The 19,109-nt window shown below is 33.9% G+C and overlaps 1 protein-coding gene across 1 annotated transcript; it reads left to right on the top strand.

The window, feature by feature from the left end:
- Nucleotides 1-12,438: 12,438 nt before the first annotated feature.
- LOC127538385 (olfactory receptor 6C3-like) lies at nucleotides 12,439-13,377 on the top strand. The gene has a single exon (XM_051962124.1). The coding sequence runs from the start codon at nucleotides 12,439-12,441 to the stop codon at nucleotides 13,375-13,377; it is 939 nt and encodes a 312-aa protein (XP_051818084.1).
- Nucleotides 13,378-19,109: the final 5,732 nt, after the last annotated feature.

Here is a 19,109-nt window from a genome sequence, read left to right as displayed (position 1 = left end):
AGGTCTATTATATTTAACTTATTCATCTCCATCTCCTTAGCTTCTTTCTTATTTATTTTTTGACTAAATTTATTTAATTCTAGAAGGGGAAAGTTGAGGTCTTCCATTAGCATAGTTTTAATCATAGTTTTAAATTTCTTCCTTTACCTCACTGAACTTTTTCTTTAAGAAAATGAATGTCATGACATTTCATTTATATATGTCTAGTAATGATTTTACTTCATTATCTGTGGCACCAGTTGGCAAAATTACCTGTTAGTAATTTCCCTGCTTACTTGTTTTAATTAGGTCTATTTTTGATTACAGTTGTTACCTCTGCCTTTTTTTTAACCTCAGCTGAAACATTATAAATTCTGCACCTGCCTCTTATTTTCTCTCTATGTCTCCTAGTTTCGAATATGTTTCTTGCAAATAACTTATTGCTGGGGTCTGATTTCTAATACAGTTTGGAGGAGTTCATTCCATTCACAATTCACATAAAAATTATAATTATGATTACTAATTATTAATTTAATATTGTAGCTAAATTTCAGAATTATTGAACTAAGGAAAAGATATTTCAAGCAGCCAGAAAGAAACAATTTAAATACCAAGGAGACACAGTTGAGATTATCTAAGACCTAGCAGCTTCTACCTTAAAACATCGAAGGGTCTGGAATCAGATATTCTGCAAGTCAAAGGGAATTGGATTATAGCCAAGAATAAGCTATCCAGCTAAAATAAGTATTATCTTTCAGGGAAGAAGATGGGCATTCAATAATATAGGTGACGTTCACCTATTTCTAATGAAAAGCTCAGAAATGAACAAAAAATTTGATTTCCAAACACTGAACTCAAGAGAAGCATAAAAAGGTAAAAAGGAAAGAAATCTTGAGAACTATATTTCTATTATGGGTATACAGAGTGAATGAGGGTAAAATTTGATTTTATTGTGATAATATGAAAAAGAAACTAGAGATGGAAAGATATTGGAAATGTTTTGAGATTTTGGGGATGAGGGAGGATGTTAATCAGTCTGGCTGTTTATTAAGATAATTCAATTTCATTTTACTTGGATGAGATTTCTCTTTATGGCCTTGATAGCTATATTGTTTTATTCAAAGTGCATCTAGGAAGGATTTACTGACTTGGCATAGAGTTGCAGGTTTGAAACTATGGTGGTTTTGTTTGTTTGTTTATTTTTTTATTGCTATTTTTATTTGTAAAAATAGGTGGTATGTTGGAATCTTTACAAACTGTTAAGTCATTAGAGTTGATAGAGACAATAATTATCTAATTTAGCATGATTCAATATGATTGATCTGATCCTACAAGGAAATGTTATGGGCCAGAAGAAACAAGGTACTAAGTAGAACTGAAAGACAATAATGCTTGTGTTCACACCTTTAGGGAGCTCATATAAGCAAGAAGTACTCATTGGAATTCACACCTCCTTTGAAGCTCTTAAAACCAGAGAACACTCTGGGAGGAAACCCATAATCCCACTCTCTCGTATCCCACAATCCCACTCTTGGAGAAGGAGCATAAATACAGCTTCAGTGAGCCAGTCAAGTGAGTTCAGACGAAAAGACTTGAGAGGGGAGTGCCAACTCAGTTCAGGAGAAGCCCTCTCTTAGAGGGGCAACCAGACTGACTTCATCTCACACCACTGTGGTGGCTGGGGCTCCTGCACTTCCCCCACTGGGACCAAGCTGGTCTGAAAGGCTCTCCAGAAAGCTAGCTGAGCCCCAAGTGAAGGAAGCAAGAGAGATTTGTTTCATTTTCCACCTGGCTGGCTGGAGGCTGAAGGACAAACCTTTGGATTTGGAGACATTCGGAGGGAGCTCTTGGAACCAAGCAGAAAGATAGAAAAAAGTAACCACTAAGAAAAAGTAACCATGCTATTTTGGAAGGAGAACATAAACATTTGCATTTTATCACCTGGCTGCATTTTGGGTGATTATTACTTTTAACTGAAACTAAGGCTGCCTCCAGAAAACCTCCCCGAGAAAGCTGCTCCCAGAGAGAACCTTTATTTTAAAGAAGAACAAGAACACCACATTTTGGTACCCAACGTGGGGCTGACAGGGCCCTCAGTGGATTTCATGGAAAAGCCTCTGATCCTGATCTCAGTGGAAAAGCCTCTGATCCTAATCCAGTAAGAAAAGCACTTCCAAAAGTTATGCTATTACATTATATGGATGATATATTGGGATGTGCACATGAGGAACAAATGTGGTCCTACAAAAGACCACAGAAACACTAAGAAACTACAAACTGCATATTGCTACAGAAAAAATTCAAAGGCATGCTCCTTTTCAATATTTAGAATATGAAGTATATCCTAAGGCACTTACAGTACAAAAACTTTCTTTAAGAACAGAGAAGTTAAACACTTTGAATGATTTCCAAAAATTAATAGGAGATATTCAATGGATGTGTCCAGTGTTAGGTTTAACTACCAATTAATTGCAACCCCTATATGACATTTTAAGGGGAGACACTGCTTTAAATTCACCATGCCAGCTTACAAAAGAAGCTGGAGAGGCTTTGAGAGAAGTTGAACTGGCTTTATCCAATGTGGTTGAAAGAGTAACTCAAAAACCCTTGGAAATAACAGTTTTTGCTATGAAAGAGGCACCCCACAGCAGTCCTTCATCAAAGATACAATGTGATAGGGCAACTATCATCAGATTGTCTATTAGGGGTATGTAATAGTAAGCCTGATGCTACTACTTCTCCTGGTTGATAAATCACAGGTTGTCTACCTGTGTTAGTGACTGGGATATTAGCTACAAATTCCCCAGTTTCCCACATCAGTGTGTGAATGGCCACTGTTTTGTAAGCACCCTCAGGAGGTGAAATGGTCAAGCCTACTGTGCCTGGAGGCAAGCGATCCATAGGCTGAACAGGAACAGATTTCACCTCTCCAGGGGATATCTCAGTAGTCTCTATGGGATGCAACTCTGATTTTCCTAATTGCAATCCCCTTTTCCCCTCCAATTGCCTTTGGCTGATTGATTGTGTAATCTCCTTCTTCCATCTGTTTGCTTTTCTTATTGCATAATCGGCAATGGTGGTATATTAGACTGAATGAGGAATATACTGATTCTTCCTCCATTTGAGAAATAAAACTAGAGGTGGAAAGTACTGAAAAAAGTGGGAAAAGGAGGCAAAATAAGGGAAAATATATCTCATGAAGAGGCAAAGAAAACTTATTATAATGGAAGGAAAGAAGGGACGGGGATGAGCTTTCTACGAATCTTACTATCATCAGATTTGGCTCTAAGAGAGAATATCAGACATATTTAGTTTCACAAAGAAACTTGTCTCATCTTATAAGGAAGTGAGAGGGAAAGGGGGGAAGGAAAAGGAAAAACTAATAGAAGGGGAAGCCGAAGTATTAGAATAAAGGTGTAAGAAATGGGGCGGGGCTCTAAAGAGGGAGAACTGTTTGAAGGAGGTGAGTATCAAAAGCAAAATACTGAGGAGGAGGGAAGGGTGAAAAAAAAAGAGAAAAGCATAACTTAGGGTAAATAAGATGTCTGGAAATACAGAATTAGTTATTTTAAATATAAATGTGATCTCATTGCTACTATTTTATTTAAGATTTGTGTATCAATACTCATTAGGGAAATTGGGCTATAATTTCCTTTCTCTTTTTTCACCCTACCTGGTTTAGCTATCAGCACCATATCTGTGTCATAAAAGGAATTTGGTAGGACACCTTCTTTCCCTATGTTTTCCAACAGTTTATATAGTATTGGAATTAATTGTTCTTTGAATGTTTGGTAGAATTCACATGTAAATCCATCTGGCCCTGGAGATTTTTTCTTAGAAAGCTGATTAATAACTTGTTCTATTTCTTTTTCTGAAATGAGACTATTTAAGCAATTTCTTTCTCAGTTTTTTTTCTCCTTCTTTATCCAACTTTTCTTGTACTACAAGATAACTGTCTAAATAAGTATATATAAATATTGGATTTAACATATATTTTTAACATATTTAACATGAATTAAACTACCTGTCATCTAAGGGAGGGGTTGAGGGGAAGGAGGGAAAAGTTTGAAACAGAAAGTTTTGCAAAGATCAATACTGAAAAATCACCCATGCATATGTTTTGTAAATAAAAAGCTTTAATAAAAATAAGTAAATAAAAAAAGAGATGTGGATGATACTTTTATAATGAGAATGAACATTATAATGAGTGTCTTGGGGGGTATATGACCTGGATCATCCAAGCCTTGATAAAAGAGACATAAATATACATATCAAAGACAGAATCTACCTCTATCCTAGGTCAAACGCAATAAACAGGAATCTATCCATTTGTCTAACCTTAGAATTTTTTATACTTTCTTATCCTGGGTAAAACTTTGCCCAAGATTTCCTTTCTGGATGAGGAAGAGGAAAAGGTAAAAAAACAAAAAAACAAACAAACAAAAAAACAACAACAACAACAAAAAAAAAACCATTGGTACTAAATCAATAATAAGGAATTAATACAAGAGAGAATTAATTTTTTTTCTAATTTTCTTTGACTTCATTTCTTTACCTAGTTTTTCCTCAACTACTCATTTGATTTTGAAAATATCTTTTTAGCTATTCCAGAAACTCTTACTTTGCTAATTCCAATTTACATTTCTTTTTCTTTGAGGGTTTGCTTGTAGCTATTTTGACTTTATTGTCTTCTGAATTTGTATCTTAACATTCTCTGTCTTCAAAACAGGTTCTTTTTATTTTTTTCACTATTTGGTCATTTCTTTTAGCTTATTTCTCAATTTGGAACCTTATAATAGTGTTGGGTTCTGGGGAGATGGGTGGGATACTAACTCAAGCTTCAGGCTTTTTGCACTATTATTTTCAGAGCTACTTCAGGGTTTGGAAATTTTCAGGGCTTCTAAAGTGATATGATCTGGGCAGACATGTGGTTACTGTTCTCTTTGTTTGCATTATGGCCTTAACTCAGGAAAATCCCTGACTTTTTGGTATTGAAGTTGATATTCTTTTTTAGAACCTTCCTCCCTTGATACCAGAAGTATAACTTCCTCTCAAGGTAAAGGCAATGGAATTGCCAACCAGTTTGATACTCCATTGAATGCTATCATAGGGGTATCCTGAAATCTCTTTCTGATTAGTTGCCATATTCTCTTCCCACCTTGAACTTGAGAGCTCCTAAAACTGCTGTTTCTTCTATTACTACCACCTAGCCTTACCTTTGATGGTTAATCCAGGTGGGCCCTATTCTAGCATCCTTTTGCATATTACAAATCTCTGTTTCCAGCCTCCTATGTTGCCTTGAGCAGGAAGAATTCCTATGGATCTTGTGTTTTCTCTGCCACTCTAGAATTCATTTTGAGCCATAATTTTAAAGTTTTTCCAAGGAGAATATTGAGATAGTTCAACTGAGTGATTTCTTTATTCTATCATTTTTGCTCTTTCCCATGAAGTTCCAGAGGTTGTGTTTCTTGAATTAGCTTCAAAGAAAAATCAAAAGTGAGCAAATCTTTTCAGTAATCTAAAGACCAGTTATCTATTTTTAAAATGGAGTCATACTTGGAACAAAATAATTAAAACATTTAAATTCACACACCAAAGGAGGCATAAAGGCAGGGACTCTCAAAACCATTCCAAATTCCTTTAAATAATGACTATAAACAAATTTCAGAGCATCAAAACATACAAAAAGATGAAGTAGAATATTTTCCAGACAAATACAACTTAGAAAGTTAGCAGGAAAGATCTGTGGTATCAATTTAGGAGTCTAGTGCACAGTCCCAGCACAGGCCATGCCAGCACAGCTCCAGCCCTGACCCCAGATCCAGCTCCAACAAAGCAAAAACAGGCCCTGAATACCTGAATCAGTAGAAGTATTGGTGGTTTCTAGACACTTCAACCCAGTGATAACAAAGACAACTTGGATGGTCAGCAGGAAAGATTTGCTGGTAGAGTGAGAGGGCCTTGGGAAACCAAAAAATCAGGAATGGGGAAGGGGAATGCTGTCAGCAGGGCCTTCTAGATGCCTCAGCTCATAGGAAGTATCTTTACTAACTCTGAGGAAGGACTCTGCCTCTTTAGCACACCAGAATTTACATCCACAGTGGGGAAGGGATATTTTTCATATTTCCAGGGTAGGAAACAATGCTTGTGGTCAGTTCTCTAAGAGGATCTCTGAATATAGCTTGGGACGTCCAACCTGGAAATGGAGGCCTTCTTTAACAAAGCATTAAAAGTCAAGTAATAGACTGGAACAATGAGCAACAATAGAAAAAGATTCTGACAATAGAAAGTTATTATGCGAATCCAACCATTCTGGAGAGCAATCTGGAATTATGCCCAAAAAGTTATTAAACTGTGCATACCCTTTGATCCAGCAGTGTTACTTCTGGGCTTATATCCCAAAGAAATACTAAAGAAGGGAAAGGGACCTGTATGTGCCAAAATGTTTGTGGCAGCCCTGTTTGTAGTGGCTAGAAACTGGAAATTGAATGGATGCCCATCAATTGGAGAATGGCTGGGTAAATTGTGGTCTATGAATGTTATGGAATATTATTGTTCTGTAAGAAATGACCAGCAGGATGAATACAGAGAGGCTTGGAGAGTCTTACATGAACTGATGCTAAGTGAAATGAGCAGAACCAGGAGATCATTATACACTTCGACAATGATATTGTATGAGGATGTAGTCTGATGGAAGTGGATTTCTTTAACAAAGAGACCTAACTGAGTTTCAATTGATAAATGATGGACAGAAGCAGCTACACCCAAAGAAAGAACACTGGGAAACGAATGTGAACTATTTGCATTTTTGTTTTTCTTCCCGGGTTATTTTTACCTTCTGAATCCAATTCTCCCTGTGCAACAAGAGAACTGTTCGGTTCTGTAAACATATTGTATCTAGGATATACTGCAACATATCTAACATATATAGGACTGCTTGCCATCTAGGGGAGGGGTGGAAGGAGAGAGGGGAAAAATCAGAACAGAAGTGAGTGCAAGGGATAATGTAAAAAAATTACCCTGGCATGGATTCTGTCAATATAAAGTTATTATAAAATAAAATTAAAAAAAAGGAAATTATCAAGAAAATTTTTGATATTTTAGTGCCAGGCAGTAAAATAGAAATTGAAAGAATCCATCAATCACTTCCTCAAAAAGACCCAAGGATGAAAACTCCAAGAAATATTATAGCCAAATTATGGAACTCCCAAGTCAAGGAATACATATTACAATCATCTGGAAAGAAACAATTAAAGTATATTCTTCTATATTAAAGGATCAGAGAATATAGAATATGATATTCTGAAGAGCAATGGATCTAAGATTATAGCCATGAATCACCTATTCAACAAAACAGCATTTTTCAGGGGGAAAGTAGATATTCAATGAAATAAAAGACTTTCAAGCATTTACAATGAAAAGACCAGAGTTAAATAGAAATTTTGATTTTCAAATTAGGACTCAGGAGAAGAATAAGAATAATCAAAATAGAGATATCAGAAGAGGCTTAACAACGTTTATTTGTTTACATTCATGGATAGGAGGATGATACTTGTAACTCAGAATTTTCTCATATGGCAGTTACAAAGAGTATATATAGACAGAGGGCATATGTGTGAGTTGAATATGAAGGGGTCATATCTAAAATTTAAGGGGTAAGAGAGGAATGTACTAGAAGAAAGGGACTGGTATAAATTATCTTCCATAAAAGAAGCAAGAAAGAAACTTTTACAATGGAGGAGGAGTGGGGGAAGGGAAGAAGAGTGAGTAAACTTTACTTTGATCAGAATTGGCTCAAAGAGGAAAAACATACACACTCAGAGTATACTCATACATACTCAGAAGTATAGAAATTCATCTTGCCATGCAGGAAAGTGGGAAGGGAAACATATATGGAAGGGGGGAGGATGATAGAAAAGAGAGTATATTTGGAAAGGAGGTGATCAGTAGTAAAACACTTTTGAAGATCAGGTTGAAAGAATAGAAGGAATAGATTAAACAAGTACAATACTATTAGCAATATTAATTGGGAAAAATTTTTTTGAAACAAGTTCCTCTGATAAAAGCTTGATTTCTCAAATGTATAGGGAACTTAGTAACCCCCCCAAAAAACAAACAAACAAACAAAAAAACAACAACAACAACAACAAAAAAACAAGGATCATTCTCCAAATGAGAAATGATCTAAATATATGAACTATGCCCAAATGACTGAAATCATGCATATACTTTGACTCAGCAATACCACCACTAGGCATGAATCCCAAAACAAACTATAAAGAAAAAAAGAAATGGACTTTTATGTACCAAAAAAAAATCATCATATTTCTTTTTTCAGAACAAAGAAATGAACATTGAGGACATGGGAATAGCTGAATAATTTGTGATTTGAGTTTATGATGGAAAATTATTGTTCTATGGGAAATGGTGACCAGGATAACACTCAGAAAAAATTGTAAAGTCCTTCATACACACAAGCAATGTGATAAGTAGTATACTAATAGCTATGTTGTGGGATAATCAACTGCGAATAACTTTGCTATTCTAAGCAATTCAATGATACAAGACTATTCTATTCTGAAACACTTGTGATGAAAAGTACTATCCATACCCAGAGGAAGAACTAATTATGTCTGAATACAATTTGAAGCTTGTTTTTTTTTAACTTCATTTTTAAGGGGTTCGATAATGTTATTTTACAACAAAGACTTTTATGGAATTATTTTACATAACTTCACTTAAGTTTTCTTAAAAAGGTGTGGGGATGGGAGTGGAGAGAAAGGGAGAGAATCTGGAATTCAAAGTTTTAAAAACAAAAGTAAAAAATTGTTTTACATGAAACTTGAAAAAAATTAAAAATAAATATGAAAATAAAATAAAAAAACTTAAAAAATCAATAAACAAATTCACTTCCTTCTCAGTTATAGAGACAACTAACATATGCATATAAAATAAGAATTAATGAGATATAAGTTCCTTGAAGGCAAGAACTGCTCCATTTTTTTTCTTGATGTTCTCAACACCTAACTGAAATCCTTGTTTAAAGAAAGTTAGTCTTCATTTTTTCCAAGGATAAAAAAAGAGAGTTTTCCAGAAGTTACCTTCTGTAGCTAATGATTGCAACAGAGATAACACATGCTATTTTTATTTAATCTTATGAGAATATATTTGCTGTTCTTAAATAATATGTAAATATATAAACCATTGAAATAATGCAAAAATAGTTGTATATACGAGTTTGAACAGGTACATAAAAGCTATTTGTGCAAACGATGGGGAAGGAGCAAATGGATGTAAAAATAGGAAGTGAATCTAAGTATTCTTTCATTCTTTAATGAGTTTAATGAGTAGATTCCATTATAGAAAATGAGAATGAGATGCTGTGATACCAAAGGACATTCCAATACCCTCTCATTTTGTTAAATAGTAGAACTCTCTGCTGGAATTGGTCTATCTCCAGGGAGTTTAGAATACAGTTTCCTTTGAGTTTAGGTAAAATGTTATCTAGAAAATGAGGGAGATAGCCCATACTAGAAACCCAGCTTCTTCATCAATCACGCTTCCTAATAATTTCATTCCTTTACAGAGTCTTTCTCAGTTATTTCTATGATCAATAATTCCTTAAACTTTCTGATCAAAATTATATGTGAAAGAGGACTTTGTCATGGTTTCATTCATAACTTGTATATGTATTTCTCCCTGACAACCTTTGTAATTTGCTGAATGAATCCCTCAGAGCCCATAACAAATAGAATTAATTAAAATAAATTCAGCTATGGGTAATAAAAAATGATCCTTGGCTAGAAAGTTTGAAAGCATCTTGTCTTCTTTTTCTTGATGGCAGGAGTTTCTTGTGGTCTTTAAACTTGATTTTTAAAATATTTTGTAACTATTTCAATTTATTTCATTTGCTCTCTAATCCTATATTTTATTATTTTATGCATTTAAACTTTTTTCTTAGAAGGATTTCATAAACTTTGCCAGAGTGCCAAAGGTTGTGGAATATATTTAACGACATACAAAAGTTAAAACTACAATAGAGTAACATTTTTTAAAAAATCTGTCTAGATTTCTTGCAGACTATTTCTTAGAGTTTCAATATATCAATCCAGGGATTTTTTTTTGGTGGATAATAACAAAATGAACTGGAAAATATCCCTTTGTCTGGCATGGAACAAGGATAACAGGGAGTATTCTTTATTATCTAAAAATGTAACATTTGTTTCTGTGGGATACATATATAAAAGATAAGGTAGGAATGAGCTATGTGAAAGTTTAAAAACAATGCCTGTTTTCAGAGTAATATTGTACCACATTTAGGTTTTTAAGTAAGTCATACAGAAAATCCAGGACTCGACTTTTGACTGAACTCATCAAAAACTTTACAAAAGTGAGTAGTATTTGTCAATGAGAATTGTTATTTCATTTTCTTCATTCTTAGCAGGAATGATCCTTGGGTTTTAGACTAAGACTTTCAAAACTTAAGTATTAAAGTACATAGAAATCAATTCAATGTGAAAAACAACTCTGTCATCATTTTGATTTTTTAGAATCACATTTTATCCTTTGAGAAGATATGTGTTTTTTAATACGATTTTTTATAAGTTGATGATTTATATATGATCTAGTCTTGCATTATCTGAGAGGATTTACAAGCAATCAGATCATTATGAAAAATTATGTTGTTTTTCCCATATTGGGAGCAACTAGATGCAAAAGTCTGAGAGAGTGAGTGCTTACCTCTCTCTCTTTTTTTTTTCTTCTACCTCTCTTATTGGCTTTTTAAAGACCAACTCAGAAAAGGAGAAAATATCTAAAAGAGGAAATCTCAAAGAGTGATATGAATTGATCTTAAGCCCTAAAAGGCTTCTTAAAAATGCTTATAAAAGACTTTAAAAAACTTTCTATAGTCAAGATTCTTTTCTGTTTCTTGCTCATTTTGTTTCCTTTTATTTTTGTATTCTCTCTCTCTCTCTCTCTCTCTCTCTCTCTCTCTCTCTCTCTCTCTCTCTTATTTTTATAGTAGAACTCTGCTCTTAGGATAAAGGGGGCACTGTCTCAAGTTTTCTGAGCAGCTCTGAACCTTGGCTTTAAACACAGGGGTCCCTTGTGTTTGCAGGGGATACTTTGCCTGCTCTTTCCAGGAAACAACCTGATTTCCCAAAATTTGCCTTCTGAACCAGGACTGGAGTTTGTTCCACTATTGAGTCCAATTAATAATTGTTTCTCATTTCATAATCATGATCCTTGGAACTTGAATATGATTTGTACTATGACATGAGAAAAGGAAAGTATTAGCTTTTAATATAATAATAGTTCTTCATATATTTTCATATATAAAGAATAGCTTCTTATTGAACTCAATTGTAGGAAATTCAGTTATGCCATAAGAATAACTTGTTTTGCTTAATCTTTTTATAAACTAGTGAAAAAGACCAAGCTATTAGTGCTAGATTCTGTTAATCACTCATCTTTAAAATAAGGTTAACCTTTTACCACCTAATTCAGAGATCTATTATGCAGAAAATGCTTGAATATTAAAATAGAAATAGTTTCTATTGCTAATGTGATACAAAAATTAAGATCCAGAAAGATGTAACAAGTTTGAATATAGGGTCTAGTTTTTAACGAAATATAAATTGAATAAGGAGCAGTTTATCTCAAAATGAGGAAGTAGAAAGGGGATAGTGAATTATAAGCACAACTTGTGATAGAATTGTGACATAGCTAAAAAAAAAAAAAACAAAAAACTTAATGTGACCTTAGACTTTATTAAAAGTATCATATGGTCCAGAACCAGGGAGATGGTAAACTTACTGAACTCTGTACTGTTTAGGATACCTTGTATTGCTGTTTTTAATTCAGTGCTAAAGAATTTGAGTTGTACAACTTTATTATTTACATGTTGGTGACCAAGTCACATAACTAGAGGAGTATGACCAGGATGATGAAGGGTTTTAAGTCATGGCATATGGCTGTTGGTTGAAGTAAACAGGCACATGATAATCATCTACAAGTATTTGAATAATTTTTCTGTGGAAGAGAAATTGTCACATTTTTTTTACTTTGCAGAAGTCCAGAAATTAAGGAGGCCACTTGGGAACAAAGATGGAAATTTCAGATGTTTTTATACAAGGAAAAAATTCCTGATAATTAAGAATCATCCAAAATTTAAATGACTCACCTGGTTTGTAGTGGGTTATTTGCTAGACTTATTGAGGTTAAATGTCCACATTTGTTAGCCTGTAGAATGTATTCTTGCCCAGATATGGGTTGGATTTGGTGACTGTTGTGGTCCTTCTTCTAACCCAGAGAGTTTTAAATTCTATAATAGGAGGTTCTATTTTTTTTTTATTTTAATAGTTGGTTTTGTAGTAGATAAATCTTTTGCCTATACTTGTCCTCATTCTGCTTTCTAATTTTCACTAGCAGGTCTTGTATTTGGGGAATTAAACAAAAATGAGAAACCACACAGTGATCAAAGAGTTCATCCTCCTGGGACTTTCTGATGACCCCAAACTGAAAGTTGTGATTTTTCTTTTTCTGCTTATCACCTATATTTTAAGTATTACTGGGAACCTCACCATCATCACCCTTACCCTGCTGGATTCCCACCTTCAGACACCCATGTATTTTTTCCTCAGGAATTTTGCCTTCCTGGAAGTTTCTTTCACAACTGTTTGCATTCCTCGATTCCTGAGCACCATTATTACTGGAAACAAAACCATTTCTTTTAACTGTTGTGCAGCTCAATTATTCTTTTTCATTTTTATGGGGGTAACTGAATTTTACCTACTTACAGCTATGTCTTATGATCGTTATGTTGCTATCTGCAAGCCCCTGCATTATACAACCATCATGAACAACAAAGTCTGCACCTGGCTTGTCTTCTGTGCTTGGCTAGGAGGATTCCTTATCATTTTTCCACCACTTATGCTTATTGTACAGCTTGATTATTGTGGGTCCAATGTCATCGATCACTTTGCCTGTGACTATTTTCCCCTTTTACAGCTTTCTTGCTCAGACACACACATCTTAGAAGTGATTGGTTTTTACTGTGCTTTGGTGACTCTGTTATTTACTTTAGCATTAGTAATTCTGTCCTATATGTATATCATTAGGACAATTTTGAGGATCCCTTCTGCTAGTCAAAGAAAAAAAGCTTTTTCCACTTGTTCCTCTCACATGATTGTCATTTCTATCTCTTATGGCAGCTGCATCTTTATGTATGTGAATCCCTCAGCAAAAGAAAGAGCATCATTAACCAAAGGAGTAGCTATTCTCAATACTTCAGTTGCTCCCATGCTGAACCCTTTCATTTACACCCTAAGGAACCAACAAGTAAAACAAGCCTTCAAAGATGTTTTTCAAAGGGTAGTGCTTTTCTCAAGAAGGTAAAATGTTATATTGACATCAGTAAGTCATGACTTCATTGCCATGGAGTTCTGGTACTCATCATATTTTATCCAGGTGTGTTATATTTCTTGCAATTCACTATTTCTTTCCATAAAAGTTGATTTTTTCATCTTTTTTCACACTTCTATCAATTCATGTCACACAGTAAGTGCATAATAAATATTTGTTCCTTTTCCCTGTTGCCTTGACTTTCTTCTTGTCTCAATGTTTTTGTATTAATGTTTTATATCTGTAATATACTTTATCTGTACTTTTAACTCATAAAATTTCTAGCTTCTTTCAAAGCATGATTCAGATACTGTCTATGCAAGACTTTTCTTGATGACTTCAGTTAAAAAATCAATTAATCAAAAAGCATTTATTTTAATCATGTCTTTTTCTGATTATATACACACACACATATGATATATTCTGAATCAGGATTCAAAGACAAAAAAATGCAGCAAACCCTATTTTTCTGTTCTACTGGGAGACAGAGTGCATACATATATAAGTAATATCAAATAAACACAAAATATATGTAAGGTGATTAAATTTAAAGTAGTTAGAAATGGAGGGTGCCAGTAGTCAGTGGAAAAATAAAATCTTTTGTACATTTAGTTAACATCCTTTGGCTCGTTATTTTACTGGCCTTTTCTACTCTGATGGATTATAATTATCTTTTTTAGCCTGCCCTTGGATGAAGCTCCAGCTTTTTATATTCTCCCAACTGTAGTTATCAATTTAGCATTCCAGTTTTCAGCTATGATTAAAACAAGTACAAAAGTATAAACACCCCTCCCCTCCAACTTGCACACACATCTCTCAGGGTATACTTTTAGCACAGTTTCAAAATAGCAACGATCATATCAAATTCACTTCCAGATTAGGCATGAGCAGTTGATAAATTTTCATCTCAGCTAATGCTTGCTGGGTTCTAAAGGTTGTTCCTTGCTTCTCAGAGCATTGAAGTTGAATTGCTGGTTTACAATTTGGATATTGAGTTGATAGGACTTCAGGATATTGCTATCCTTTCATTTCAAAGAAAACAAATGCTGAGGGAGACAAATACTTGCGATTATATTCCTAGGGCTAGATGGCACTAAGACTCAAGGCCTTTTTCCTCAAGGTAGGATTATCTCTAAACCTTTTGAGAGTGAATGAATCAGAAAGAGAATTGGACTGGAGATTTTAAATTTATATCTTTTTTTGAATGCCTCTGAAGAAAATCAAATAGCTTTCTAGAAGCCACATGACTTATCAACAGAACATGATTGTGCAAGGCACTCCTATACAGGATCAGAACCCTTCTGGAAGCAGGTTATTTAGTTTGTTTAACTAATTCTTGATGTATAATAGAGTCAGCTTCCATTTGCTCCATTCTAAAGTTTTTAATGGGTGATTTCCTTCAGTTAGGGTTTGTATTTCTTTTTCCATTTAGTTAATTCTACTTTTGAAGGTTTTTTTTCTTCTGTAAAATTTTTTTTTTCATATTTGGTCAACTATATTTTTAAAGGATTTGTCTTCCTTTTCCAAGCTGTCGACTCTCTCTTGCATACCTCTCATTTCTTTTCTCATTTTTTCTTCTACCTCTCTTGCTGGCCTTTTAAAGTCTTCTATGAGCATTTCCAAGAAACCTCTTTGGGCTTGAGACAAATTCATATCATTCTTTGATATTTCCTCAGTGTACATTTTACATTTTGTTAGTGTTTTGGTCTTCCCTGTCACCATAGTAGCTTTCTGTGGTCAAGGTTCTTTTCTATTTTCTTGCTTATTTTGTTTCCTTTTCTTTTTTGTATTCTCTCTCTCTCTCTCTCTCTCTCTCTCTCTCTCTCTCTCTCTTTCTTTAAAAATATGGGTGAGCGTTGGACATTCTCTCCATACTGAAATCACTTTATATTTATTTATTTGCATACATCTATTTCCACAGCACAAAATAAACTACATCAAGGCAGGATTATTTTTATTTTTAGCTCCCTAGTTTGCTGAATTAAATCAGATACATTTCCATAGTGACTTAAGTTTTTAAGTATCTAAATACATTAAATAAGAAGACAGAATTCTGTAACCAAGGAAAAACTGAATTAGCATGAGATCCTGAACTCACAATTATCCAGTAGAAAGAAAACATTCCCATCCTGAAGTGGAAGTAAGTCATTAATTGATGAGTTAGATCCATAGAGGAGTTTAGTAGACTAATCCCAGAATTAACTGTAGTAAGGGGAAAGATGCCAAAAAAGGCATTATGGAGGAGAAAGAGTAACTTCATAGTGGGCTTAGTCCTGAAAAAAAGAATTAGCAAAGATCTTCATTATAACCAGATCTTTTTATAGGGGAAAGTCTTGGGAGTTTCTCTGGGAAATCAGGGAAGGAAAGATGGGAACTTGGAAGGAAAATTGAAAAGCCAGATGGAATGCATCTGGCAGATAGAATCCCAGACCTGTCTAAAGATTTCTAATCAATTGTTTAAGAATGTATAGAGGTTAGGGGATAGATATGGAGGTTAATAAAGAGTTCCATCCTCACAATCACTGAATACAAACAGGACAGTCTAAGAATTGGTTATATTTGATAATAACCAGAGAGGCTTTTTCTGACAGGGGAAGACAGGCAGTTCAATATCAATTCAATAGATATACTCCTTGCCCTGCTTAACATCAAAAAAAGAGGAAGGGTGGAGCAGAAAAACGAGCGAGTCAGCATGAAAACAAATTCATTCAGGCAGCTGCACTAGGAGGGAGACTAGAAGATCAACTACAGCAAATCTTATAGCACCAAAAGATAATTCAGGACAAGGGCCCAGAGTAGTAAATCCTATCTAGATCAAAACAAGGGGGCTGAGATAACTTTAAAGCCTAGTTTGTAGTCTGAACACCCAGGAAAGAAGAGGTGAACCAAAATATGTGACATAAGGAAAATAATGAAACACTAATAACATTCAGAGAAAAATTTTAATAATAGCCTGGTATCTTAGCAGGTAAACCAGAAAAAGGATCCTGAAACGGGAGGAAATCTGAATAAACTTACAATTAGAAATCATAATAAGCTTAGTAAATGGCTTCTAGGAACACTTTTTATCTTTAGTTCCATGGTTCTGTGACAATATTATTTTAAAATAAACATTATAATATCAGGGAAAGTGAACTAATAGAACCTGTGTAAATCAATATTGATGAAACAATAACAAGAAAATCCAGAATCATTTAAAGAAATAAATTCAATAAAATAAAATAAAAATAGGAATGAATTTAGGTCAGAAATTAGAGCTTTAGATGGAAAAATTAGAACTCTCAGGGCAAATTGGTGGTGGTGGATCACAATATGCAAAGTAAAGGAAAAAAAAAATCAAGAATCCATGAGGAAGATTTTAAAACAATGAAGAAAGAGAGACAGAGATAGAGACAAAATAAGTGGGATTGAGAGAGATGAGGGGTGAGGAATACAACAATATTGAAATATGAAGATATTGAAGTGAAAAAACTAATAGGAAAGAAGCAAAGGGTAATAACCTCAGAAAAACATGTTCTCTGCAAGTGCAGACAACTGACATTGACAACCCTATAAACAAAGATAAATGAAGGATCATGACAGAAGAACATGACAAATTAAAAATATTGGATATTTCAATGTCCAAAATAGTATGAGATGCTTTTTTCCCCTTTTTGATCTGTTTTTTGTTTGTTTGTTTGCACAACATGACAAATATGAAACTATGTTTAAAACAAAGTCTTACAAAAAAACAAAAAAAAAAAAAAAAAAAAAATAAAAAAAACAAAATAGTATGAGAAAATTGTCCATAACTTCTGAATACCAACAATAATATCTTGGGCTGAAGTTTTTGGCTTCTATTAACTGACTTCTTGATTTTATATCAAGTTATAGAAACTGATTACTGGGATCAGTTACTGAGATGTGTATTTCAAATAAAGCAGTAGCCCAAAGGAAGATTGCTGACATTTCCTTATATAAAGAGAAAATCTTGCTTTCTCACATAAGTTGTCTTTTTTTCAGCTTTCTCCAATTCCAAAATCTATGCTGTATGAAACCCAAGGGCTAGGCTTATATTGTTTCCATAGGACTTTGCAGAAGCCTATCTATAGACATAGGCAATAGCTTTTGAAGGGCCCCTTCAGCCTTAAGCAAAATTAATGAAGAACAAGACTTGGGGGTCTTTTAACAAAAGCAAAAACTAACTAGCCAACTCTCTTTCTTTCTCTCTCACCCTTCCCCCAATTTCTCTCTCTCTCTCTCTCTCTCTCTCTCTCTCTCTCTCTCTCTCTCTTTTTCTTTCCCCCTCTCCCTTTCCCACTGTCTCTCTCTTCTCCCTCTTTCTTTCTCCCATCCCCTCTAAATGTATGTATATATGTGTGTATACACACTCACATGAAGAGATATGTAGATATGTAGATATTGCTATAAAGATGTAATATAGAAGAACTCAGAGAACATGCAGAACCTCCTATGAAGTTATGAAGAAAAAAAGTAAGGCTTAAAAGTATGCATGATGACTATCACAATATAAATGAAGACAGCTTCAAAATGTGTATTGTGTGGTTAATTCATATAATACAAATGTTTTCCTAAGTGAAATCATAACATCAGAGAGAATGGAAGCACATGAGACTTTTAAGTGAAATAGAAAACAAAATTGATATATCTAATATAAAGGATAATTTTGGGGGAAAATCCTTGCATTTCATATTTCTAGTGAAAGTCTGATGTTTAAATAAATAGGAAATTATACATACACACAAAAAAGAATATTTATGTGTTAAATAGAAACTATAAAAGTTGCAGATTTCAGCAGTCATTCATGTATGGATTTTGCAATTTATTATTGCAAATACTAGAATTCCACAGAGTAACTGAATTAATGTTATTTGAGGTTCAGAGTTTGAACTGTTTGAAAGGAGAAATACTAAATCTCTCCTATTCCTAATATTTTCTACATTTTATAACAATTGCCGTGATTTTCTTCTAAGCTAGCTTCAACAATAGATAAAAAAGAATGGTCTACACAGTTTTTATATGCATTCTTATGAGGTTTGTTAAAGGATGATATTTGTGGCTAATTGAAGTTTTAGGGAGACTGAAGGTTTTCTCAGGCCTTTTATTTGAATGCAGTCTGCACTTCTTATTATCAAGGAAACTAATAGTCTTAGATCAGATCATGGGAACATAGCAATGGAAATAGGTACCTAGTAAGTGACATAACATAGTGTGCTATGTCACACAGAATGTTGATTTGAGTGACGGTGCCATAGATAAGATGAAGACATCAAACATGACTCATAAGCTTTCACTTTTTATTTATAAAAGAATCCATATTTGAAGTGAAAGCTGATAGGTCCTGAGTAATCCTAATTGTGGTTCCTTGGTATTTAAATTGTTTCTCTCTGGCTGCAATAGTTATTCCTTGGTACGATAATTGTGAAATTTAGCCACAATATTCTTTGGGTATTTAATTTTTGGATCTCTTTCAGGAAGTGATTGGTGGAATCTTTTGATGCCTATTTTACCTTCTGATTTGAAAATATCAGGGCAGTTTTCTTTTATGATTTCCTGTAACATAATGTCTAGGTTCTTTTTTCGTCATGGCTTTCAAGAAGCTCAATAATCCTTAGGTTGTCTCTTCTAGATATATTTTCCAGGTTAGTTGTTTTTCCTAGGAGATACTTCATATTTTCTTCTATTTTTCTATTAAAAAATTTGTTTGACTGATTCTTAATAATAGT

This window comes from Antechinus flavipes, chromosome 5 (genome assembly GCF_016432865.1).
Source record: "Antechinus flavipes isolate AdamAnt ecotype Samford, QLD, Australia chromosome 5, AdamAnt_v2, whole genome shotgun sequence".
Taxonomy (NCBI): domain Eukaryota; kingdom Metazoa; phylum Chordata; class Mammalia; order Dasyuromorphia; family Dasyuridae; genus Antechinus; species Antechinus flavipes.
This window is presented reverse-complemented; position numbering and strand designations above follow the sequence as displayed.